The 27,374-nt window shown below is 39.2% G+C and overlaps 1 protein-coding gene across 1 annotated transcript in view; it reads right to left on the minus strand.

The window, feature by feature from the left end:
* LOC125893471 (carcinoembryonic antigen-related cell adhesion molecule 5-like) overlaps nucleotides 1–27,374 on the minus strand; it is a 57,158-nt gene that overhangs the window by 22,016 nt on the left and 7,768 nt on the right. The window contains exons 2-9 of the mRNA XM_049584176.1: nucleotides 19,919–20,236; nucleotides 6,477–6,755; nucleotides 5,853–6,119; nucleotides 5,059–5,331; nucleotides 4,642–4,893; nucleotides 3,923–4,031; nucleotides 2,115–2,152; nucleotides 1,900–1,971 (exon numbers count right to left, since the gene is read on the minus strand). Of these exons, the coding sequence (XP_049440133.1) occupies nucleotides 1,900–1,971; nucleotides 2,115–2,152; nucleotides 3,923–4,031; nucleotides 4,642–4,893; nucleotides 5,059–5,331; nucleotides 5,853–6,119; nucleotides 6,477–6,755; nucleotides 19,919–20,236 (1,608 nt within the window). The remainder of the gene's footprint in view (nucleotides 1–1,899; nucleotides 1,972–2,114; nucleotides 2,153–3,922; nucleotides 4,032–4,641; nucleotides 4,894–5,058; nucleotides 5,332–5,852; nucleotides 6,120–6,476; nucleotides 6,756–19,918; nucleotides 20,237–27,374) is intronic.

Below are 27,374 nucleotides of genomic sequence, written 5' to 3' on the forward strand. Positions count from 1 at the left end.
TAACAAAAGTGCATGAATCAAAATCAAGTTCAATGAAGCTGCTTAACCGCATGTGTCCGTCTGATAGTTAATGAATCCATTGATCTCTTGCTAACTGGGCCACTTTGTTAGATTTGATCTGTAATGTGATTTAAAAGTCAGCGGATGGCCAAAAGTGGTACTTCAAACAGTTATGATCGACAATCACCCTAACTTTTTTTGATTTCTTATCTGTTTTTAACACAAAACCTTTGTAACATATTTTTGGAAAGATGATTTGGGGGGTTTTCTTCCTGATTTTGAAAAAGTATATTGTCCAAATGGCCCATTTTGCAGTGTTCTTAGCTTACTATTGTCTTTCTCAGATCTGCCTAACTGTCTCCTCAGGTTTAACCACAGGAGCTGGGGTGTTGCCTGATGTTCTGAATGCAGCTGTGGGAGAGACGGTGTTCAACACAACACTGACTCCACCACAGAAACCATTCCTATCACTGGGCTGGACATTTAATGATTAAATGTGATCATTTTCAGTGGTACAAACTCAACTTCACCAGAGTATGAAGGCAGGATCATCCTCTTCCTGTCTACTGGATCTCTGGAGCTCAGGAATGTGGCTCTAAATGACAGTGGGGTATACGGAGTTAGCATTTTTCCATTTGGAGAACAAGAGAAGACAGGTGATACAAGACTGAACGTAGATGGTGAGACAATATTTTACATGTACCTATATGTGACTGACCAACAGTCTAACTCGAGCTAAAAAGACCTGTTGTTCATTCTCCGTTCTACCGTCAGGAAGAGTTAAAATCACGTCACTGCCACTTTGCTCAGAATCTTTTATCCACCAGGCTGCCAGAGCAACTAGTTCCACCACTGGAGGGCAGCATACTGCAGCTTTTGGTATGAAAGTGTTCTGCAGTGAATTTATTCCGGCATTTTGCGACTCAGCACTATGGTGGAGTTTCAGTATGAACTTTGACAAGAGTCCTGTAATTACAGTTGTTTTATTGTATCTTGTTTTGCATATCACCAGCAAGTCTTACTCCAACCCAAAATGTTTCCATTGTTTACAGCTTTATAGGTTGGACACAGTGGGAGAACAGAAGAATAAAAGCAAACGTTATACACAAAACACATCACATAATTACAGTAATTTTATTGCATCAATATTTAAATGCCAGGAAAAAATGCAAACACATTTATCACTGTTTAGTAACAAGACAGTTATTTTAACTTGACTCTCTACATCAGTGGCGTAAGGTTGTTATGATGGGCCCCGTAGTGTACGCTGTAGTGCACAAATCGTCTCGACACATGATCAGAGACTTGAAACTGGATAACATTAACAGACATATTAGCCAGCGTTAAACCTTCAGAGAATTACAACTTAACTTTGCAGCCCCATCAAGCTTGTGATTCTATTTTAGCCTTTTCAATCTCATAAACTCAATTTCCAGGAGAAGTTTTAAGCAATACAGCTCTGATAAACCTACTGTAAGCTACCTCCTAAAAGCGGAGTAAATCGGAATTGCATTCGACAGAAATGAAATGAATTTTTTCTCTGTAATGGATGAATAAATGACAAATGTTTCCCGATAGAAAAAAAAATACATTCATTACAATAAAAAGAATAACATTGACATACATTAACATTTTCTTTTCCTCAGGCTGGTTATGATGTTTCTGTTTTGCTCATTTTCTGATCATATGCTGGACAAGAATTGAAAAAGAGGGTAAAGTCACTGCTTTGATCAACTGTATGATGTAATGAGAGGTCAGTAACATAAATCCTCAGATATATTAAGAAAATATTTCTAAAAAATAAACAACTCAGTGCCTCTCCCTCCAAAATACATTTATTCCTTTTACCTAAATCAATTAGTTTGAAACTCACCTTTAAAGGGAAAGATTACTGAGTTTATATGTTCTCATACACCATTGAAGCGTTCTCATACACCACTGAAGTGTTCTCATACACCTGTTCTTCTTTGTCTAGGCAAAAAGAAAAGTTTTGTTAAGTTTGATTATTCATTTGTACATTTGCATAGTTGCAGTTTATTCATCCTGTCTATGTTGTAATATACAGTATATAATAGTCTAAGTGTAGGATGGAGTTACATCAGGTGAATACTGACCTTTATTATCAGAAGGTGGTGGAGCTTTGTTTTTGATTCTAAATATCAGAAACAAAGAATTGTTCAAATGTGGCCATGAAACAGATGCAATCAAAAATTCAAACTCTTACTTATGTAATGTTTGGGTATATTTGGGTAGTATTTTATTTAAAAAACAAAACAAAAAGAAAATAAATTTATAAACTCTAATATAATATTATTAACTGATAGTTAATGTAGTAAGAATATGAAATAACAGTTTCAAATATTTTAGATCTTACACCAGTTATTTTTAATAACAAGGTTGATTCACTGTCTATTAAGTGAGTGATGTATGAATAATTTCAGGCTTAAGCTTGGGGGGGATAAACATAGCTATAGAAAATTTTGGTCTCATTTTGAACCAGAACATCTGCAGATAAATTACATTCCTGATATGTTACAATCCACTAAAGTTAGGCACGTACAGTATGAGATGAATAATCCCCATTATTTGTGATCTTCACTGCTAATATTACTGGGTACAGCTGCACTGCGTACTGGCTTCCATAGCTGTTTTTCGGAAGTGGAACATTTTGCCTGCCCGATTTTGATGACTTTTCCTTAAAATTTGTGCTTCTACCATAAGTAGGTCAGTCGGCATTTAAATTTTGTCGGTTTCATTCGTATTTATTGTTGTTACAGTATGTCCTGCATTGTTGTGCTGTAGTCTACAGACAAAGTTAATAGTTATAGTTATCAAAAATACAGTCATCCTCATAATTGTATTATTTGCCTGTCTATATTTCACATACAGTGCAGTGTTCACAGGAGAACTATCTAACTCAGCTTCATCAAAATAAGACATGTATTTCTTGGATGCTTCTAAAATGTGTTGTGCGGCATCTGCTGGAATTACAAGAGTTTTAAAGTAAGGTTAGTGTTAAAAGTCAGTCAGCCCTGTGTGAAAGATGACTGGAGAGGGAGGGAGGGCGGGGCTTTGAGTCTGAATGATGCTGCGCTTTAGCCAATCACAATGGAGGGGGCGCGGCCGAGACGTACAGGTGTCCCCAGGAAATGTGTACCTACAGAAACAGCAAGCTCCGCGTCCATTGCACGTCCATAGCCATAGCGACCGCTTCAGTAATGCCGTCTCGTCAACGTGAAACAAAATATTTTTTCCAGCGGATGTCTGAGTTACAACGTGATTGAGCTAACTGGAGTAGTTTCATGTCGTATCCGGCAACGAGAGGCTTTTTACAGATGACGTCCTGATGTTAGCTTTGCTAACTGTCCCTGTCAGCTGCAGCCACTGATGCTTTCTAGACATCGTGATTTCCCATAACTGAATAAATACCACACATAGCAACACAAAACGGCTTTGCTAGCTCAATCTTGTTGTAACTAAGATATCTGCTGGAAAAAATATTTTATTCACGGACCGTTCATTGAGTTATTACCTTATTTTTATACAGGCTATGGTTATAGACAACGCTAACGGCTTACGTTAATAGCTAACAGTTAGCCCAGCTAATCTACGATAACCATATTAATTACGTGCACACCGAAATAGTAATGTTTGTTCAGTCATTGTGTTTATAGACTTAACAAACATCAGATTAGTCTATATGGTGATATAATAACGTGAAAAATGTGATATATAGCTAAACTCTGCTGGTTTTCTTCCCGAAGTATTTGTAAACAACACGGCGATTCCCTGGGGGCACCGCCGGCTAGTTGAAAAACTCCAGGCTGTGCCTCCAGAGGTAAAGAGGTTATTTTTTTTTTTTAACCGATGGATTTCCAGATTGGTCAGCCATTAATACGTGATTAAAAAAAGGGAGACTTACTTATTTTTACAAATAAAGTATCCTCCAGCAGCTGCTGCAGAAACAACCACTAAAACTGAGATAACTATTGCAGCGATGGCGCCAGCTGAAAGACCTCCAGACGGCCCATCTGAAACGAAACAGAACAAAAGCAAACATTAGTAATTCGCCCAGCAATATTAGCTTCAGTGATTTGCTAATGTAATACAGGCAAAAAGCTTTAACAAGGACAAGAGATGATAACAATTATGACGATTGATTAATTGGTCGTTAAGAATTTGATCGGATGTTTGAAATGTAACTGATAAATTGTTGGAGTATGCAATATGTTGCTGTGAGCTTTGATTGTAGAAATAACACATTTGGTGTTTGGCATGAGCAAAGTTTTATGTTTTTTTTTTTGAAAATCATGATTATTAATTGATCATTATTTTTACCAATAATCAATTGAGGAAAAGGACATGTCTCTGGTTCTGCTGCATTAATTATTGATACTTTCCGTCATGAGTCTGTAAAGTGTAGAACTGCAATGCTAAACTTTGGAAGAGTATCTTTAAGGGCAGCTAATTAGAGTTTTGCATTTCTAGCCACTGTTGTCTCATCAGCTTAAAATAAATCTGTTACATTTAGTTGAAGCAATGGATCTGCAAGAAACCTTCAGATTATCAGAGGTATAACAGAGTGGGTTGATCACAATATTCAAGTATCAACAAAATGTGCAACCAACACCATCCTGGTACCTGTTACAGACAATTCATGGTCTGCAGACAGTTTTCTTCCAGTTACGTCATTCATCGCTTCGCATGTGTAGATGCCACTGTCAGAATGTTGAATGTTGTCTTTAGTGAACACAGCAGAATTGTGTATCTTTGTCCCATTCAGTATCCAGGTGTAAGTGGCAGGTGGTCTGGACTCAGCAGAGCAGGTTAAAGTCAAGTTCTCATTCAGATGTATCTCACTTGGACCTGTGATTTGAACATTTTCTGGTCCATCTGCAAAACAGATATTTGTAAAGTTCTCACAGCAGCACAAATGATAAGATTATAAAATTAAACTAAACTCTTGTTTTACAGATCTACAACTAAAACATTTCAGCACTACAGTGTTGTTTATGTCACTCATCATTTTGAGCACTAAATGTACAGTTTGTCACCTACAGTTGACCTCCATGGAGTATTTAGCTTCATTGCTGCTGACGGGGTTGCTGACTGTACAGGAATATTCTCCACTGTCTTTTTTGGTCAGGCTCTTAAAAGACAGCACTCTGTTCTCATCGTAAAGTATTATGATGTCAGACAGGATCAGATCTGAGCCACCCTTCCTCCACTTTCTGGTAAAGACAGAGCCAGCAGCATCACAGGTTAAGTTGACTGAGTTTCCTTCAATCGACACGTTTGTTGACGGCTTAACTGAAGCACCTGATATTATCTCTGTTGGGCAAAAGACCAAGAAAAATAGGAGAACAGGAACAAAAGAAATTGTTACTGAAGGATAACGGAAAAAATAAATGTACCCATGGGGATTAATAAAGTATTTCTTCTTCTTCCTCTGATTGCTCAGAACTACTTCACTATTAGTTTGACACTTATTAACCCACAGGTTCCCTATTCTAAAGTTGCCTCCTCTTCACACTTACTAAATTCATTTTAGCACATCACTATGGCAACTACTATCTCCTTTATTAATGGACCGACTGGGCAAAAGATCAGGACAAATATGAGAACAGGAACAAAAGCAGTGAAGCTGCTGGGGCTTGAATTCAGAACAGTTCATCTTTGTAAGAGGCAAACATAGCCTCTAAGTTGTTCCTGTAGAAGCAAAATTTGCAAACAAATCTTGAGTGCAAATTTATGTAAGTTTATTCACTTAAGTATTGTTTCATTTTGTTCACAAATGTTTATATAAGAAAGTTTTTAACTAACTTTTCACAAAACCTATTATTCAAACTCACTTAGTACAGAGATGGTGGCAGGTGGAGATGATTCATATCTCAGAGTTTTGCTGTTAAAGGCCTGACAGCTGTAGTTCCCACTGTGACTCTGCTGAATGTTCATCAGTCTGAACTGTGGTCCAGTATCAGACAGCAGGCTTCCATTCAGAAGCCACTTAAATTGGACAGCAGGTTTGGAGTCAGCTGAGCACATCAGGTCGATGTTTGACCCTTCTGCATGGTATTCTTTTGACGGAGACATTGTCAAAGTAATATTGTGTGGGCCGTCTGATTGTAGGGATAAAATGACAGCAAAATAAGGTCAACAAAATGTAATGAAAAATGAAAATGACTCATTATGAGGCATTATAGCTGATTACAATGCACAACGGATGTCGTCACTGAAAAAAAGAAATAACCCTAACCTTAACCCAGTAAACACTTTCTAAACAAAACTGTTTAAGCTGATAAAGTGCTGTAGTTAGTACTGGAGTCAAGTTGAAAAAATTCATTTCTAGTAAGTAGTGCAACCCGTGAGGGAAGGAAAACCAGTCCTCACAAAGCTGTGAAAATAATCTAAACTCTTTGTCTCTGTTTGCATACATATGTCGTCAGATAAAGAACTGAACATGTAGGTTAACTCACAGCTGATGTTGAAGGTTATTGAATCACTAGTGCCATTACTGACAGGATTGGACACATTACACTTAAATGGTCCCTGGTCGTAGCGGGTCACGTCTAATATAGTGAGATTGGCGCCTCTATCAGTGAGCTGAACTCTGTCACTGGCTGTAACCTCAGAGCTGCCGTTCAGCCAGAGGAAAGACAGAGAGGATCCAGAGGAGGAGCAGGACAGATGGACAGAGCTGTTGAACTCCACCAAGTCTGTGCTGCTGGCTGTTGCTATTACATTGGAAACTGGCTCTGTGGGTGAAAAACAAAATGATTTTTTATTTGCCACAACATGACAAAGGTACAGTGGTGACAAACACTGCTGTGGCTGAGAATGAATCTGTTTGTCATGAGATGTTGAGGATTTTCTAACTCATCAGTGAGAATCAAAAAGGCTATTTGGGGCTTATAGAAAATGCGTTCCACATTAGAAGGTAACTTCAGGCTCTACTTTTTGGTGGTGTTTTTTTAAAATATAAATGAGCAATGTAATGTCCAATTGACCGCCATCAAAAAGTATGACAAAGTTAAATTACTGTCTCTCTGATACGGTCTTAACAAGAGCTAAAGTAATACAGTCTATACAGGTGTGTCTAAAGAAAAACTCAGTGTTTCCATGATATATTTTCTTAAACTTGATTACAAATGGGCATATTGCTCATCATCATCAGAGGCCATGTCAAATTATTCATATCTCAGTTATGATGCAGTTATTGAAAGACTTGGAGGCTTTAAATTTCATGATGAGAAACCATCTGAATATTCACATAGTGAAGCCATTTAAGCATGAAATATTATTTTTGACCTTGGAAATACTAGTTTGAGGGGGAAAAAAAGAAACGTTAATTTAAAGTCCACTTACTAACTGTTTCCAAGCTTCAACCACATCTCAGATTTTTGTAGTGCTTGTTTTTTCTAATTTATATAATAATAATAATAATAATATGAACATGAATAAAATGAATGTTGGTCTTATATAATACCACTGAACACCTCAACACAATTATTTGAACTGAAACAATGTCTATTTCTTGTTCAGTTGCTCTGCATAATCTACATTCAGCACTGAAACAAATACATGTAAAATGTTGTCTCACCATCTACGTACAGTCTTGTATCACCTGTCTTCTGTGGCTCTCCAGATGGAAAAATGTAAACTCTGTATACCCCACTGTCATTTAGAGCCACATTTCTGAGCTCCAGAGATCCAGTAGACATGAAGAGGGTGATCCTGCCTTCATACTCTGGTGCAGTTGAGTTTGTATCAGTGAAAGTGAATATATTTTTTCCATCAAATGTCCAGCCCAGTGTTAGAAATGGTTTCTGTGGTGGAGTCAGTGTTGTGGTGAACATCACCGTCTCTCCTACAGCTGCATTCATAACATCAGGCAACACACCGGCTTCTTTGGTTAAACCTGGAGGGGACAGTTAAAGGTCTGAGAGGGACTATAATGAGGACACTGCAAAACAGGCCACTGTGATGATGTGCTGAAATCAAGGTAAGGTAAATCCTTGATGTAGAAACTGCTCAAAACACAAAACTGCAGTCGACAAAAAAAAAAATTATTATGAGTGTCTTCAGAGAGTTGGTGATAACTGAAGCTCATTAATTAGGGTCCCAGACTTCCCAGTTATCACAGCAGCAGTGATGCAGCCAGGCAGAAGCTTTGTCATGCCAGGCAGGCGTGCTATAGTCAGCGGATATTTCGATGGACCTGCAGCTCATGGTTTGAAAATTTCAGTTTTTGTTTTGCAGATACTATTAGCACCCAGATGTCTGTCGTCAACAATGCAATTTACACCTGGGGTTTAAATAGTCAGTGTGGCAATTTTTTTACACTCAGGTGCACAGTGGTCGTCCCAGCAATGTCAAAATATGATGTTAACAAGAACGGGTCTAAGATGTTAAAGTTAATGCACACAGTGTAAATTCAACAGCTTTATACATCGTAAAAACTGAAATTAATGAGTCAACTATGTCCAAAAGGAATAAGCCAGCACTGACCCACACAGGATTCAAACCCCAGTTCCCAGTCATTCACCACATCTTTTTTCCTCCATGTACTTTTTCTTGCAAATTGACCACTTCTTTGGGAATATCTGAGATTGGCTAGTACAAGCCCTAACCATAACCTCTTTGCCCCAATCTGAACCATGTCCGATCTTGACACGTCAACATGATAAGTAGTAGCCAATCATATTACACAGTGTGATCCATAATAACGAATTTCAGATATCAGTGTAAATCATAAATATACACCGATCAGCCAAAACATTAAAACCACTGACAGGTGAGGTGAATAACTTTGATTATTCTATTCCAATGCATTGTTCTGCTGGAAAACCTTTGGTTTTGGGTCATGGCAACAGTACTCCCCAATGGCAGTGGCCCCCCAGCAGGATAATACACCATGCCACACTGCAAATATTGCTCAGAAATGGCCAAAGGAATGTGACAACGAACTCAAAGTGTCAACCTGGCCTCCAAATTCCCCAGATCCCGATCTGAATGAGCAACTGTGGCATGTGCCATTAACCCACAGGACACTCCCAGAGATCCTGTGTCCATGCCTCGACAGGTCAGAGCCAAGTCCGATCCAAGGAGGCCCACCTTGGATTAGAGGTACATGTGGGGTACCTGCACATCATAGTATCCTTGAGGAGACTGGGATCTGGGAAATTTGGAAGCCAGGTCAACACCTTGAGCTTTTTGTCACGCCCCCACAGGCCATTTCTATACACTTTCTGCAGTGTGGCACGGTGCATTATCCTGCTGGGGGGCCACTGCCATTGGGAAGTACTGTTGCCACGGGGTACTTGGTCTGCAATGGTGTTTGACTGGGTGGAACATGTTAGGTGGTATCCACATGAATGCCGGAACTAAAGGTTTCCCAGCAGAATAATACACTGGAACAAAAATAATCAAAGTTGTTCACTTCACCTGTCAGTGTTTTTTTTAATCTTTTAGCTGATCTGTATATAATAATAAGGGATAACTGCAGTGTGACTGTTCCCACACAGGTGCAGATAGACACCATGTTCTTATTCCCTCTCTGCCATGGTTCTGCATTCTGTGTTCTTGGCGCAAAATTAACATTTATTTTTTGCTTCATGGATAACTGCTATCAGACACCAAAAAAAGGGCAAATTGCACTCACCTGCAAAACTTTATGGGCATGTTTGCACTGTCATATCATTAGTGCGATATCTTTTGCTCATCTGACCTTTAGACAGGGCCATAGACTGTGTAAATAATGGGCGTAGCTTCTGTGATGTCACCTGTTGATTTGAAGCCTTGGCTTTGGCATTTTGGCCATCACCGTCTTGTTTTTGTTGGAGCCAGAAGAGACCATATTTGGACATTATAAAAATAATATATAAGTTATTAAAAAAAAAAAAAAAAATCCTCCCCCTACAGTTGTCATGAAGGAGGAAATTTTAGAGACCAAAACCATTTATTGCACCATGCTGTGAACACGGTTATTTCTGCTGTAAAGCTGGCCATTTTAACATAAGGGGATTCACTGTTTTGGAGCCAGCTTCAAGTCACCTTTCGATGAACTGCAGTTTTCACCATTTTCACATTGGCTTCATTTTTCAGCCTTGGAGATTGTTGACGAGCAGATAGTGGCACCAAGTGACACACAATTTATGATGCCTTGAGCAGTGGCAATCCATTATATGTGAATTCACCCCTCAATGTCCTCTTTCACTCGTTATGTGGGTTAATAATTACCCATTGTTTCTATCAACAACAGCAAGGGAACTAATATTAGTGAAAAAAGGAACGACTTAGACTTTCTTTTCTGTTACGCTTAATAATTAGCCTGGTTTATGTATACAGTATTTACTGGTAAGTACATTTTTTAAAGAGTGGTGTCTTTTCATATAATTCCTTTTTATGTAGTACCTGTTTGTGTTGTATGTATTGTATATATTGGTCGCACCTTACCATGAGCTTTTTGTTATCTTTTGCACCTTACTGTTATCTAGTTTATATTTAATTTTATATTTGCTATACATTGCTGCTCTTCTTTATGTCCTTGTATATTGCATGCTTTGTGTCTGCACTCCTCTAACTCTGTATTGCAGCTGCTGCACAGCAATTTTCCTCAGGATAAATGAAGTTCCATCTTATCCCATCCTATCTTAATACATGCAATATATAGTATCTGTATGTGTAAAGTGTAGAGGCTAAGCTTCGATTACTGTGTGTGTGTATCCAACACACACACTATTTAAAGGAAGTACTGGGCTCCACTTGTCTGAGTTAGGAATGGACTTCATTTGATGATGAGAGTAGCCATAGCAGGAAATTATTTATCAAACTAAACAGTCCATACAGGTGAATGTCATTTTTGTCAGTGCAGCATTGTGGTTTAGGTATTTTTGTCAAGTTGCCAGCTAACAGGAATATTTCCATCCACACAATGTGCCGACTAAACTAATTAGCACCAGTGAAAAGCTCATACCACCCAATGTGAAAAAATCTGAACTACCCATTTGTAGTTATCTCCAAAGCTCTGTTAAGCATCAGTCGTTACATTTTGATTAACAAGTAAATACATTACTTTTACCTGCTGTCATTTGTTAAGAGCTCACCTGTGATGGCTCCCAGGATGATGAAGTGTATCACAGTTGTTTCCATTCCTTCTGCAGACTCATCAGATGTGATGGGAGAAAAGAGGGCTCACACTCCTTCACTTTGCCTTTGCTTATGTCAGAGGAATGTGTGTTGATTTAGATTCATCAAGCCAGTACAAAGAAGTACTGTGCAGTGCAGGTTTTTTCCATCATCATACCCCTGAAAGGCTCACTCAGAGCCCTGTTTTGCATCCTCAATCATTAACTACGAACACAACGAGCAACTTTGGATCATCAAGCACTCAGAATCTTTTAAAACTCATCAAAAAGGAGTTCTATTTTTATTATGTCCAAAAAACATCAATCATCACAGTTTGACACGACTAAACATTCAGGGATTTATTCATGAATTAACACAGTAGCCTGTACAGCAGTTGTTAAAGTTACACACTGTGTGTGACAGTAGTTTTATTGTTATACTACAAGCTCTGTGGCAGTATCGTTCTGTTTGTTGGTTGGTCCACCATTTTGGTCCAGACTTGAATATCTCAACAACAGTGTAGTGGTTGCTTTGAAATTGAAAGTGTAAATTTTTCTCCAGACATTAACGGCACCAAGAGAATAAAAATGTCTGACTCTGGTGATCCCTTTCCTTGTAGCGCCACCATAAGGCAAACATTTTTGATTTTTAGTGAAATATCTCATCAACCTTTGCCATAAATTTTTATGATTTCACACATTAATTTTAACATTAAGCCTTCCATGTGTTTACTGATGCATACTGCTCCTTATCATCCATTGAAAAAATTACATACATTTTTTCTAGATGCCCTGTGTATAATTTTATATTTTTATTGTTCTGTTAGAGCAACATTTATGACTGCACAGCATTAGTTTGCCATGACTGTCCTGTTGGACTTCCCGTTGCTTTTGCTTACAGCCTTTGAGGTTTAATTCAACAACCTATCAGTGAGAATTAACTGATATATTCATAAACTAAACTGTCAAATTATATCCACATTATTTTTGCTGCATCATATCATGGGTTAATAAATAAAACTATGCAGTTAGGTTGTTTGAAACATCTTGGAGAACTAACCACAGATTTTCTGAGGACGTAGGCTGCCTCAAATCCATCTGACTTGTCATATAATTCCAGACAGACACGATGATGTTGAGATCAGGGCTCTGCGGGGGCCATACCATCACTTCCAGGGCTCCTTGTTCTTCTCTACGCTGAAGATAGTTCCTAATGACACTGGCTGTATGTTTGGGGTCATTGTCCTGCTGCAGAGTAAATTTGGGGCCAATCAGACACCTCCTTGATTGTACTGCATAATGGATAAGTATCTGCCTCTATTTCTCAGCACTGAGCACACCATCAATCGTGACCAAATCCCCAGCTTAATTTGCAGAAATGCAGCCCTAAATTTGCAAGGAACCTCCACCATGCTTCACTGTTGCCTACAGACACTCATTATTGTACCGCTCTCCAGCCCTTCGGCAAACAAACTGCCTTCTGCTGCAGCCAAATATTTAAAATTTTGACCCATCAGTCCAGAGCACCTGCTGCCATTTTTCTGCAGTTCCACAGTATGGCTTTTTGGCCGCAATCCTTCCGTGAAGACCACATCTGGTCAGATTCTTTCAGACAGTAGATGGGTGTACCTGGGTCCCACTGGTTTCTGCTAGTTCTGAGCCGATGGCACTGCTGGGCAATCTCAGATTTCGTGAGAAAGTAAGACCACTGCGTCTACTGTCCTCAACATCGACCGTGTCTTTGTGCTTCTTCAAAAGAGCTTGAACAGCACATCTTGACACCTCAGTTTGCTTTGAAATCTTTTCCTGGGAGAGACCTTGCTGATGCTGTATAACTACCTTGTGTCTTGTTGCTGTGCTCAGTCTTGCCATGGTGTACGACCTGTGACATGAATTAGATTAGATTAGATATTAATAGATTAAAAAGACATCTGATGGCCAAAAGTGTCATCTACTTCAAACAGTTATGATCGATAATCACCCTAACTTTTTTTGATTGCTTATCTTTTTTTTAATAGATAAACAACCTTTGTAACATATTTTTGAAAAAAATGTCTTCTTGATTTTGAAAAAGTATAATGTCCAAGTGGCCCATTTTGCAATGTTCTTAGTTTACTATTGTCTTTCTCAGATCTGCCTAATTGTCTCCTCCAGGTTTAACCAAAGGAGCTGGTGTGTTGCCTGATGGTCTGAATGCAGATGTGGGAGAGACGGCGATGTTCAACACAACACTGACTCCACCAGAAAAAAACATTCCTATCACTGGGCTGGACATTTAATGATCAAATGTGATCATTTTCAGTGGTACAAACTCAACTGCACCAGAGTATGAAGGCCGGATCACCCTCTTCATGCCTGCTGGATCTCTGGAGCTCAGAAATGTGGCTCTAAATGACAGTGGGGAGAGCATCTGGAGAGCAACAGAAGATAGGCAAAATAAGACTGAACGTAGATATTGTTATTATTGTTATTATTATTATTGTTTGTATTTATAGTTTGATGACATGAGAAAAAGTCAAATGTGTCAAATTTAAACCTCATTTCCAAAGTTGCCGGTGTTTCACCATGATATTGCGCCACTGTTTAAACTATTGATACATATTTAGTTGCTGTCACAAGAGAGAAATCATCAGTATTTAGTGGTGCAATTTTCCAAACTGCATATCACCTGCAAGTCCTATTCCAACCCAGTATGTTTCCATGGCTTACAGTTTTAGGTTGGACACAGTGGGAGAACAGAAGAATAAAAGCAAACAATATACACTGCAAATACACAAAGCACACAAAACACATAACATAATTACAGTAATTTTATTGCATCAATTCATAAATGCCAGGAATAAATGCAAACACATTCACCACTGTTTAGTAACAGCCAGTTGCTTTAACTTGACTGTCTACGTGCAAAAGAGCCAGCATAGCTATTTATAAGTAAAACATTTTCATTTTAACAACACATTAAATGTAAAAGGGCCCATAGCATAAAACCTTCAGAGAATTACAACTTAACTCTGCACTCCTGTCAAGCTTGTGATTCTATTTTAGCCTTTTCAATTCATAAACTCAATTTCCAGTAGAAGGTTTTAGCAATAAAACTCTGCTAAACCTACTGTAAGCTACCTCCTGAAAGCAGAGTAAATTGGAATTGCATTCGACAGAAATGAAATCTTCCTCTGTAATGGATGAGTAAATGACAAATGTTTACCGACATTCATTACAATAAAAAGAATAACATTGACATACATTAGCATTGTTTTTTCCTCAGGCTGGTTATGATGCTTCTGCTTTGCTCATTTTCTGATCATATGCTGGACAAGAATTGAAAAAGAGGGTAAAGTCACTGCTTTGATCAACTGTATGATGTAATGAGAGGTCAGTAACATAAATCCTCAGATATATTAAGTAAATATTTCTAAAAAAACAGCAACTCAGTGCCTCTCCCTCCAAAATACATTTATTCCTTTTAACCAAATCAGATTAGTTTGAAACTCACTTTTAAAGGAAAAGATTGAGTTCTTCTTTGTCTAGGCAAAAAGAAAAGTATTGTTACATCTTATTATTCATATGTACATTTGCATAATTGCAGTTTATTCATTCTGTCTATGTTGTTTGTGCTTCTACCATAAGTAGGTCAGTTGGCATTTAAATTTTGTCTGTGTTATTCGTGTTTATTGTTGCTATGTCCTGCATTGTTGTGCTGTAGTCTACAGACAAAGTTAATAGTGTTAAAAGCCCAGTTATGAACAACATGGATCATAGATTTGTGGCTGTGTTTTAGTTATTAAAAGTAAATTCATCCTCATAATTGTATTATTGGCTTATCTATATTTCACATACAGTGCATGTTAGCAGGAGGACTCTATCGAATCTGTGCATCACACCGCAGCTTCATCAAAATTTAGAGCAGGTGTGTATTTCTTGGATGTCTCTAAAACATGCTGCGCCGCATCTGCTGGAATTACAAGAATTGTCTAGAGTAGCTTCGTCCGCTGCTTGCTCACCCAACGCAGATCTGCACTCCACTGAGTGCGCGTTACTAGTTTTTATTTTGTCATTTTCATCCCTTTCATAAAAATTCTACAAAGGTTGGTGTACATTTTTACAGTAAGTCTAATGTGAATGAGTTTCAAAGTAAGGTTAGTGTTAAAAGTTTGTCAGCCTTTAATACATGGTTAAAAAAAGGGAGTCTTACTTATTTTTATAAATAAAGTACCCTCCAACAGCTGCTGCAGAAACAACCACTAAAGCTGAGATAACTATTCCAGCAATGGCGCCAGGTGAAAGACCTCCAGGTGGTCCATCTGAAACTAAACAGAACAAAAACAAACATTAGTAATTCGCGTCACAATATTAGCTTTTTGTAAACAAACACAATCACAAGTAATATGATGATGAAGATTTCATCATGGTGAATGCAAAATATTTCTATTTATATGCAGTACCACCACAACCACCTGATTATGTATAGTCTAGTATAATTTTTTTAGGGTTGGGATGTAGATCGATCAGTAAATTGAAAGCTTTGCCTTCCGGCTCAGCTCCCTCTTCACCATGACTGACCGGTGCGTCGCCTGCATCTCTTCAGAAGCCGCACCAAACCGCCCATCCATCTCACACTCCATTCTACCCTCACTCATGAACAAGACCCCGAGATAGTTGAACTCCCTCGCTTGAGGCAGTAACTCTCCCCCAACCCAGAGAGGGCAATCCACCATTTCCGGCAGAGAACCATGACCTCAGTTTTGGAGGTGCTGACTCTCATCCTTCACACTCAGCTGCAAAATGCCCCAGTGCATGCAGGTGGTCACAGTATCATGATGCCAACAGAACCAAGTCATCTGCAAAAAGCAGAGATGCAATTCTTAGGTCCCCAAACTGGACCTCTTCCTCCCACCGGCTGTGCCTCGAGGTCCTGTCCATGAAAATCACAAACAGGATTGGTGACAAAGGACAACCCTGGTGGAAGCCAACACCCACCAAGAATGTGTGTGACTTTATCCCAAGTATGTAGATACAGCTCCCACCTTGGTCATACAGGGACCGGACGGCTCTAGCATGCGAGCCCTGTACTCTGTACTCCCACAGTACCCCCCACAAGACCTGTGAGGGACGCGGTTGTAAGCCTTCTCCCAGTCAACAAAGCACATGTAGACTGGATCCCCCTCCAGGTTTCTCCATTATTGCCTACATGAGCATTGAAGCAGGGCTGCCCCTGACCAAATTGGGGCCCTAAGCGAAATTTTATTTGGAGGCCCCCATCCCAAATGTATCATAGGTACAAAATGACCATGTAACAACTTGCCATTTAACTTGACAACCCTTATTGGCAATAACAAATGTACTGTAGATACAGTAGTTTGGCTGTATGAGTCAAATAAAATAAAAAATTCAACCTGAAATAAATAAATAAATATTAAATAAAAATAACTTCAAACTGAAATAAATAAATAAATAAATCTGAGTCACAAATAGCCATCAATTACTCATCAAAAGAAAGTAACTTCCACCACCTCAATCCCCCACCCTTGATTAAACACTGAAAATAAAATAAAAGAGGGAGACAGGTTTTTCCTATTTAATCTTATTTTGTTATATTTCTCCATCTCCCCTCTCTGGAGGCGTCCAATCTCCCTCAGCCCTCCGCCTCTCCCACCTTAATTAAACACTGAAAACAGAAATAAAATACAGAGACATTCTTTTCTATTTTAATCTTATTTAGCTATATTTCTCCCTCTCCCCTCCTTGGGAGCATCCGACCTCCCGGCCCCGCACATACCCCCGAGGCTCGGGTCTCCCCCTCCATGGAGCCCGCCCGCCCTCTCTTGCGTGCACATACTCCTGAGGCTCTTTTGGATGACATGTCGACAACTCTTCACCTGCTGCAGCTCTGCAAGTGCCTGCCAGTGCACCCCTCTTATTGTTCAGATGTCGAGTGCTGTCAATCATTGCAGCGAGGCATGGGCGGTCAGGTCTCTTCTCTCCTTCCTCGAGCTGATTCTACGCGCGCCTCATGGTAGCGCATGTGCGCATCCATTGCGCATATGCGCAAATGCGTCCCCTTGCGCAAAATGTGGCCCCCCATGGAAGATGAGGCCCTACGCACAGCGCGTGTTCTGCGTTTAGGGAGGGGCGGCCCTGCATTGAGGTCCCCCAGAAGAACTGTGGAATCCCCAGCCAGCACCCCTTCCAGGACACCGCCAAGAGACTCCAAGAATGCCGGGTACTCCGTACTGCTGTTTGGTGCATACACACAAACGACAGTCCCGAGACCCTCTCTTTGCAACTGGCAGTCGCATCGAGACGACCCTCTTCTTCTCTGGGGAGAACCCCAAAAAAGCGGCACTCTGCCAAGGGCTTGTGAGTATCCCAACACCCGCCCGGCACCTCTCACCCTGTGCAACTCTGGAGTAAGTAAGAGTCCAGCCCCTCACCAGGAGTTTGGTTCCAGAACCAGTGCTGTGCGTGGAGGTGAGCCCAACTTTATCTAGTTGGTAATCCTCCACCTCCCGCACCAGCTCCCGCTCCTTCCCCACCAGAGAGGTGATATCCCACCTCCCCAGAGCCGGTCCGTGACGCCAGGGATTAGCGCGGCCGGGGCCCCACTCCTGCCTGCTGCCCAGCACACAATGCACCCGTCCCTGATGCTTATCCCTGCAGGTGGTGGGCCCACAGGGTGGCTGCCCCATGTGACTCATTTGGGCTGAGCCTGACCGGGTCCCATGGCCCAAGGCCCAGCCACCAGACACTCACCGGCAAAATCACGCTTGGTCTATTAATTCATCATTAATTTTACCAATAATCAATTAAGGAAAATGCTCACAATTTGCAGTCCTAACCAGGACATTTCTCTGGTTCTGCTGCATTGATTTATGATACTTTCCGTTGTGAGTCCGACAATGTTGAAGCGTAGAACTGCAATGCTGACCTTTGGAACAATCTCTTTTTTTTTTTTTTGCATTTCAAGCCATTGCTATCTGTTACATTTAGTTGATGCAATGGATCTGTAAGAAACATCTTTAGGAAGCCTGCTACCCTTCAGATTATCAGAGGTATAACACAGTGGGTTGATCACAATATTCAAGAGTATCAGCAAAATCTGCATCAACACCATCCTGGTACCTGTTACAGACAGTTCATGGTCTGCAGACAGTTTTCTTCCAGTTACGTCATTCATCGCTTCGCAGGTGTAGATGCCACTGTCTGAAGGTTGAATGTTGTCTTTAGTGAACACAGCAGAATTGTGTATCTCTGTCCCATTCAGTATCCAGGTGTAAGTGGCAGGTGGTCTGGACTCAGCAGAGCAGGTTAAAGTCAAGTTCTCATTCGGATGTATCTCACTTGGACCTGTGATTTGAACATTTTCTGGTCCATCTGCAAAACAGATATTTGTAAAGTTCTCACAGCAGCACAAATGATAAAGAATATAAAATCTAAACTCTTGTTTTACAGACCTACAACCAAAACATTTCAGTGTTATTTATAGCACTCATCATTTTGAGCACTTAATGTACAGTTTGTCACCTACAGTTGACATTCATGAAGTATTTAGCTAGCAGGAATATTCTTCACTGTCTTTTTTTGTTCAAGCTCTTAAATGACAGCACTCTGTTCTTGTTGTAAAGTGTTATTATCCAGAAAAACTGAGCATGTAGGTTACTTACAGCTGATTGAAAGATCTATTGGATCACTGGTGCCATTACTGACAGGATTGGACACATGACACTTAAATGGTCCCTGGTCGTAGCGGGTCACGTCTAATATAGTGAGATTGGCGCCTCTATCAGTGAGCTGAACTCTGTCACTGGCTGTAACCTCAGAGCTGCCGTTCAGCCAGAGGAAAGACAGAGAGGATCCAGAGGAGGAGCAGGACAGACGGACGGAGCTGTTGAACTCCACCAAGTCTGTGCTGCTGGCTGTTGCTGTTACATTGGAAACTGGCTCTGTGGGTGAAAAACAAAATGATTTTTTATTTGCCACCACATGACAAAGGTACAGTAGTGACAAACACTGCTGTGGCTGAGAATGAATCTGTTTATCATGAGATGTTGAGGATTTTCTAACTTATCAATGAGAATCAAAAAGGCTATTTGGGGCTTTTAGAAAATGCGTTCCACATTAGAAGGTAACTTCAGGCTCTACTTTTTGGTGGTGGTTTTATTTTTTTATATATATATATAAATGAGCAATGTAATGTCCACTTTTTGGTGGTGTTTTTTTAAGAATACATTGTCAATGTACTGTAGTCCAATTTAACACCATCAGAAAGTATGACCAAAAAAAGTCAAATTACTGTCTCTCTGATACAGTCTTAACATGAGCTAAATTAATACAGACTATACAGGTGTATCTAAAGAAAAACTCATATTGCTCATCGTCATCAGAGGCCAAGTGAATTATTATCTCAGTTATGATGGAGTTATTGTAAGACTTGGAGGCTTTAAATTTACATATTGAAGCCACTGAAGCATGAAAGATGATTTTTGACCTTGGAAAAAGTAATTTGACAAAACGTTTACCTCAGGAACAATTACTTTTTCACAAGCTTTCAATCACATCTCAGATTTTTCAGTGAGTGTCTTTTTTTAGTTTTATGTAATTATTATATTATGAGATAATAATTCTTATAATAATGATATAATGATAATATGAAATTTGGTCTGAGTACACATTTTTGACACCCTTGAACACCTCAACACAATTACTTAAACTGAAATGATGTCTATTTCTTGTTCAGTTGCTCTGCATAATCTCCATTCAGCACTGAAATAGATACATGTGAAATGTTGTCTCACCATCTACGTACAGTCTTGTATCACCTGTCTTCTGTTGCTCTCCAGATGGAAAAATGCTAACTCTGTATACCCCACTGTCATTTAGAGCCACATTTCTGAGCTCCAGAGATCCAGTAGACATGAAGAGGGTGATCCTGCCTTCATACACTGGTGTAGTTGAATTTTTACCAGTGAAACTGATTATATTTTTTTCACCAAATGTCCAGCCCAGTGTCACAAATGGTTTCTCTGGCGGAGTCAGTGTTGTGGTGAACATCACCGTCTCTCCCACAGCTTTATTCAGAACATCAGGCAACACACCAGCGCCTTTGGTTAAACCTGGAGGAGACAGAGGTCTGAGAAGGACCATAATGAGGACACTGCAAAATAGACCACTGTGATGATGTGCTGAAATCAAGGCAAGGTAAAGTCTTGATGTAGAAACTGCTCAAAACACAAAACTGCAGTCGACAAAAAAACAAACAAAAAAAACCAAAACACATTTTTTTCTGAAGCTAAAATACAGTACCTTCATAAAAAGGTATCGGAAGGACTTCCGGTTGAGCACACGCGGGAGATGTTGCTGTGAACTGCTCTCCAAGATATCCCTCATATGCTATCTTAAACAAAATGTTTGAAATATACAGAGGCTAAACTAGTGGCATGGACGGACTGGGCGCTTGGCATGGAAAAGACAAGCATGGACGGGGCGGTCAGAAACACTCTCGAAAGTTTGGTGCTGTGCATTAAAGAAGACATTGCTGCGCAAATCAAGGATTTCAGATCGGAATTTCAGCAACGCTCTGATGAAACAAAAGGAGACATCTCAAAATCTCATCTCATCTCTCATCTGAAGTAAGAGAGATACAAGCGGCGTTAAATGGCATTAAAGAGGATGTTTCGGCTGCAGAAAAAAGAATAAATGATTTGGAGGAGAGAGAGAGAAGTAATATTAAAGTCTTGACCCACTGAAAAACTGGAATATGTGGAGAACAAATCAAGACAATAACATAAGGATCCACCAGGTGAAGGAGAAGGCGGAGGGAGATGATATGATATGGTCAGTTTCCTGAAAGGGCTCATCTCGGAGAAGCTGGAGATACCAGCGGAGGAACAACTTGACATTGTAGCGGCACATCGATCATATCAGAGAAAACCCATACAGAGTGGAATAGCTCCGCGCTCAATCGTGGTTAAATTTCTGACATGGGACACACGCCAAAAAGTCCTCCGTGCTGCATGGTCGAGGAAAACAATAACCCACGAAGGCAGAGAGAGAGAAGCCAATATGCCCCAATAAGAAAAGAACTGCGAGAGAAAGGAGTGAAATCTCATCTCATCTATCCGGCAAAGTTAAGAGTTTTTGGTGACGGCGGATCCCAGATGTATAACTCGGCGAGAGAGGCAGCTGTAGCCCTGCATACCAAAGGTGCCATCAGCGGAGCGCAACACCTGCTGGATCAGGAGGACCCGCTACCCAACACCCAGACCGGCAACCTTTCAGCGCCGTTTGAACAGTGGAGGAGACTGGGGGGACATTATCAGACGGCTGCGGACTTATTGAAAGAGCTTGGGGGTAAGCCTTGAGCTTGGCCCCAAAGGTACATGCTAACTATAGGCTAAAATGGCCTGCACACACATAGTCCGCACACCTGCGTGCATATAGACTTTGAAGAAACCGAACAGCCAAATATATATATATATTTTTTTATTTTCTGAACTACTGTAATGTAGCCTATGTGAAGGCTGGATAGACGCCGATTTCAAGGAACTGAACTCTAAGCCAAATTGAAATGATAAAAGAGCAAGGGGACTTGAAAAATAAGGGGGCATTTTCTTTTTCTTTTTTTTGTATGACATTTAATTAAATAAAATAAAAGAATAGAATGCCTAGGTTTTTTTTCTGACTTACTGATTTGAGACGCATAAATGGTCGAAAAAGTGGGATGAAACCCATAATGTACTGTGTTTAAATTTGCTGCTGGTATTTTATTTAGACCTAGCCTACTAACTAAAAGAGAAAAGGCTGTCGAGGTTAGGCAGACTGGGCAAAACTTGAGGTTGTAAACCTCGAAGGATATAATGGGCAACATAACGAGGGGTTTTACATTTACTGCAGTTTTGTTTCTTCTTTTGATCAATATAGCCTATTAATTTATTTTTGATCTAACGCCCATAGAGAAGTATGAATTTTAAAAGACAAAGGCACATAATTGTGTTTAAATATTTATGGAGAAATCAGGTCTAGAACCAAAAGGAAATTGTATAACTTTCCCCTCCCTTTATTTATTTATTTATTTTTGTTATTTATTGTTTTATTTTTAATATGCTCTGACTACTTTCAAAGGCTGTGCCAACAATGATATTACAAATAACTAATAAAAAAAAAAAAAAAAAAGCAAACGAGAATAGGCATTCTAAATAAGGGGAGGGAAAATGAACACTTAAAGGAAGATATTTGAATAACAGGCCACTTTAAGATGGTATAAATAGATTGGGGGGCTCACAGCAATGTACAACTTGTTTATGGGAAGCTGTTATTGCTTTCTCACTTGGGGCAATTCCAGAGAGAAGCCCCAGAGTCCTATTCATATTTAGGGAATCTATACTTATTCGGCAGTCTTATAGTGACTGCTACTTCTGGAAGCCATCATCTTTTTCTTTTTCTGTCTCACTTTTTTGGTATGGTGATAATGATAATGTTAAAAACTTGAAAAATAGTGTAACCAAAGTTCTCTTACATAACATGGACTGTGATTTATTGGACAAATTCAACTTATATGCTGTCTTTACCAATAAATGAAAGCATTAAAAATTATTTCATATAATGTGAACGGTATAAATAATCCGATAAAACGCAAGAAGTTACTTCAACAACTTAAAAAAGAAGCGGGAGATATTATTTTCTTGCAGGAAACACATCTCGTGAAATCAGAACATGAAAAACTTAAGAAACTGACAAAGGCCCAAGTTTATTATTCATCATATAAATCTTCAAAAAGAGGAGTTGTTATTTTAATTATGCCTCAAATAGCTTTTACGCTGGAAAAGATGTTAACAGACAAAGAAGGCAGATACATAATGATAGTTGGAAAGATCGATGAGGTATTGGTCTCATTTATGAATGTCTACAATCCACCTGAAGAAGGTCCAGACCTAATTAAAAAAGTTGTTGAGACAATAGTATCAGAAAGCCAAGGGATAACAATCACTGCAGGTGACCTAAATATAATTATGGACCCAAGTATGGACACACAAAGTGATAGATTGCATAGCTCAGATCAAGCTGCTAAAATAATGAGAGGAGCAGCTAAAGAAATAGGGCTGATAGATGTGTGGAGAACTTTCCACCCAAAAGAAAGAGATTATACTTTTTTTTCATAATCCTCTAGTAAATATTCAAGACTGGACTATTTTTTTATGTTTAAAAATCATGTATCAAGGGTTGTAGAATGTAACATAAATTCCATTACATTGTCTGATCATGCTATGATAACTATGAAATCAAATCTCGACCTGGAAGTGGGTCATACTCTCTGGAGATTAAACAACTCTTTGTTACAAATGGAAGACTTTAAGATTAAAATAAGATCATCTTTTAAAAATGATCTAGAAATTAACGATACAGAGGATATCAAACCCGTTACATTGTGGGAGGGAGCAAAGGCAGTGCTGAGGGGGGAAATCATATCTTTTGCCTCATATAAGAAGAGAGAGGGGGGAAAAAAATAAAGAAATAGAACAATCAATAAGGATATTGGAACTGGAACATAAGGTGAAAGGAAATGGTGCTACTTTGAATCTTTTGAATGAACTAAAAAAAAAAAACTTGATCGATTATTAACTGAAAAGGTAGAGAAATCTTTGATATTTACCAAACAACAATACTTTGATAGTGGAGCAAGAGCAATGAAAAACTTGGCATATAAATTGAAAAAACAACAGATAAAATCAAATATTGTAACTATTAAAGATCAAACCAGGAATATAAATGTAAAAGGTAAACAAGAGATAGCACAAGAATTTGCAAAATATGATGAAAAATTGTATAATCCTGAGGACAACCTACTTACTCAAAATAAAATTAGAGAATATCTATCTGCAATAAGACTACCACAAATAACAGATGAACAAAATGCAAACCTAACTATACCAGTTACATTAGATGAGATTAAGGTAGCAATAAAGAAATTAAAAAAGGGTAAATGTCCAGGGAGCGACGGATTTACAGGTGAATTTTACAGAGAATTTGAGAAAGAACTACTGCCAATCTTAGAGAGAACATTTAACTGGGCGTTGGATCACTGCCAATGGGCAAACACTTGGTGCAACTCTGTAACTACAGTAATACACAAAGAAGGAAAAGATTCCTCTGACTGTGGATCTTACAGACCAATAACCTTATCGAACGTAGACCAAAAATTGCTAAGCAGTATTCTGGCAGATAGACTGGCAAAGATTGTTTCGAACATTATAGACCCAGATGAAACATGTTTTATTCCAGACAGATATCTATTTGATAATGTACGATGAACTCTGAGCATAATAGATTATTCACAGAAAATGAAAATTCAAACACTGATTTTAACTTTGGACGCCGAAAAAGCCTTTGATAGTGTGTCATGGTCCTTTATTTTAGAAATTTGTGCCAAATTTGGCTTTCATGACACCTTTATCAAATGGCTACAAGCAGTGTATACAATATCAAAAGCACAGGTTAGGGTAAATGGCACCTTGTCAGATAGATTTGAATTAAAATGAGGAACAAAACAAGGAGACCCACTGTCTCCTCTAATTTCGCAATCTGTATCGAACCCCTGGCAGCATATATCAGAATGAATAAAGAAACTGAAGGTGTGAACATAGCAGAGGAGTGTCACAAATTGGCCTTATATGCTGACGATGTGGTTTTATATATAACAAACTTAGAAAAATCATTACCGGCATTAATGCAAACTATTAATGCTTACAGTTCAGCCTCAGGTTACAAGTTAAATATACAGAAGTGTGAAGCGATGGTTCTAGGTGCCCCTGTCTGCAAAGTATTGAAAAAGGATTATTCATGGCAATGGGATAAGGATAGGGTGAAATATCTAGGAACTGTGATACCAGAAAATACCAATTTACTGTACCAGCTGAACTACAAAAGTTTGGAAGTACAAATTAGGCAAGACCTGAATTGGTGGAGAACTGTTATCTTAACAATCAAATTTAAAGCTGCTGGCTAAAGCTAAACGTAGATTCAGTAAGATTGTTATTCACGTCGGCATCAATGACACCCGGTTACGCCAATCGGAGGTCACTAAAATTAATATTGCTTCGGTGTGTGAATATGCAAAAACGATGTCGGACTCCGTAGTTTTCTCTGGACCCCTCCCAAATCTGACCAGTGATGACATGTTTAGCCGCATGTCATCATTTAACCACTGGCTGTCCAGGTGGTGTCCAGCAAACGATGTGGGTTTTGTTAATAATTGGCAAACTTTCTGGGGAAAACCTGGTCTTATTAGGAGAGACGGCATTCATCCCACTTTGGATGGAGCTGCTCTCATTTCTAGAAACCTGGCAAACTTTATTAGTAATTTAAATCCCTGACAACCCAGAGTTGAGACCAGGACTCAGAGTCGCAGTCCTAAACGCCTCTCTGAGCTTCTAGTTCAGTTACCCAGCCATAGTTTTAATAGTTTTATACAAACGGTGTCTGTCCCCCGACTACCTAAATTATTTAAATCTAAAATTAAACAAAGAGGAGTTGTGCATAACAACCTCATAAAAATTAAAACCTCTTCTGTGACAGAAAGACAAAACAGGAGAATTAAATGCGGACTGTTAAATATCAGGTCTCTATTGTCTAAAGCAGTGTTAGTAAACGAATTAATATCAGATAATCATATTGATTTACTCAGTCTCACTGAAACCTGGCTGTGTCAAGATGAATATGTCAGTCTAAATGAGTCCACTCCTCCCAGTCATAATAATACCCACATTCCTCGAGGCAGCGGCCGAGGAGGGGGAGTTGCAGCCATTTTTAACTCTAGTCTGTTAATCAGCCCTAAACCTAAACTAGATTATAATTCATTTGAAAGCCTCATTCTTAGTCTTTTACATCTGACCTGGAAAACCTCGCAGCCACTTTTATTTGTTATAGTGTACCGTGCTCCTGGCCCGTATTCTGAATTTTTATCTGAATTCTCAGAGTTTTTATCCAGTTTAGTTCTTAAATCAGATAAAGTTATTATTGTAGGCGATTTTAACATTCATGTCGACGTTGATAATGACTCCTGGCTACCGCGTTTATCTCATTATTAGACTCCATTGGCTTCAGTCAGGGTGTACATGAACCTACTCATTGTTTTAACCATACCCTTGATCTAGTTCTGACGTATGGAATTGAAATTGATAACCTAAAAGTCTTTCCACAGAATCCCTCGCTATCGGATCATTATCTGATTACTTTTGATTTCTTTTTCTCGATTACACGCCACTCAGCAACAGTTACTATACTAGATGTTTATCAGATAGTGCTGTCGCAAAACTTAAGGAAAAGATTACTTCACGTTAAATTCAATACCAATACCTTCAGTAACAGAGGTTTCCGTGCGACTTTAACCTCTCCCGAATTGATCATTTTGTTGATAGCACCGTAGGCTCGCTACGAACAACGCTCGACTCTGTAGCTCCTCTTAAAAAGAAGTTAAAAAAGCAAAGAAAGTTCGCTCCTTGGTATAACTCTCAAACCCGTAAGTTAAAACAAATATCGCGAAAATTTGAAAGGAATTGGCGATTAACCAAACTGGAAGAATCTCGTTTAATCTGGACAGACAGTCTCAAAACTTATAAGAGGGGCCTCCGCAATGCCAGAGCAAACTATTACTCAGCTCTAATAGAAGACAATAAGAACAACCCCAGGTTTCTTTTCAGCACTGTAGCCAGGCTGACTGAGAGTCAAAGCTCTATTGAGCCTTGTATTCCCTTAGCCCTTAGCAGTAATGATTTTATGAGCTTTTTTAATGACAAAATTCTAACTATTAGAGGCAAAATTCATGACCTCCTGCCCTCAGATAGTACCTCTCTAACCTCAAACACAGCTGTAAAATCTAATATATATTTAGATTGCTTCTCCCCAATTTCTCTTCAAGAATTGACTGCAGTGATTTCTTCATCCAAATCATCAACGTGTCTCTTAGACCCCATCCCAACTAGGCTACTTAAGGAGGTCTTTCCTTTAGTTAACACTCATATATTAGATATGATCAATATATCCTTATTAACAGGCTATGTACCACAGTCTTTTAAGATAGCTGTAATTAAACCTCTACTAAAAAAGCCCTCCCTGGATCCAGGGGTGTTAGCCAACTATAGACCAATATCTAATCTTCCCTTTATGTCAAAGATCCTTGAGAAAGTAGTCGCAGACCAGCTGTGTGATTTTCTCCAGGATAATAATTTATTTGAGGAATTTCAGTCAGGATTTAGA

This window comes from Epinephelus fuscoguttatus, linkage group LG8 (assembly GCF_011397635.1).
Source record: "Epinephelus fuscoguttatus linkage group LG8, E.fuscoguttatus.final_Chr_v1".
Classification (NCBI taxonomy): domain Eukaryota; kingdom Metazoa; phylum Chordata; class Actinopteri; order Perciformes; family Serranidae; genus Epinephelus; species Epinephelus fuscoguttatus.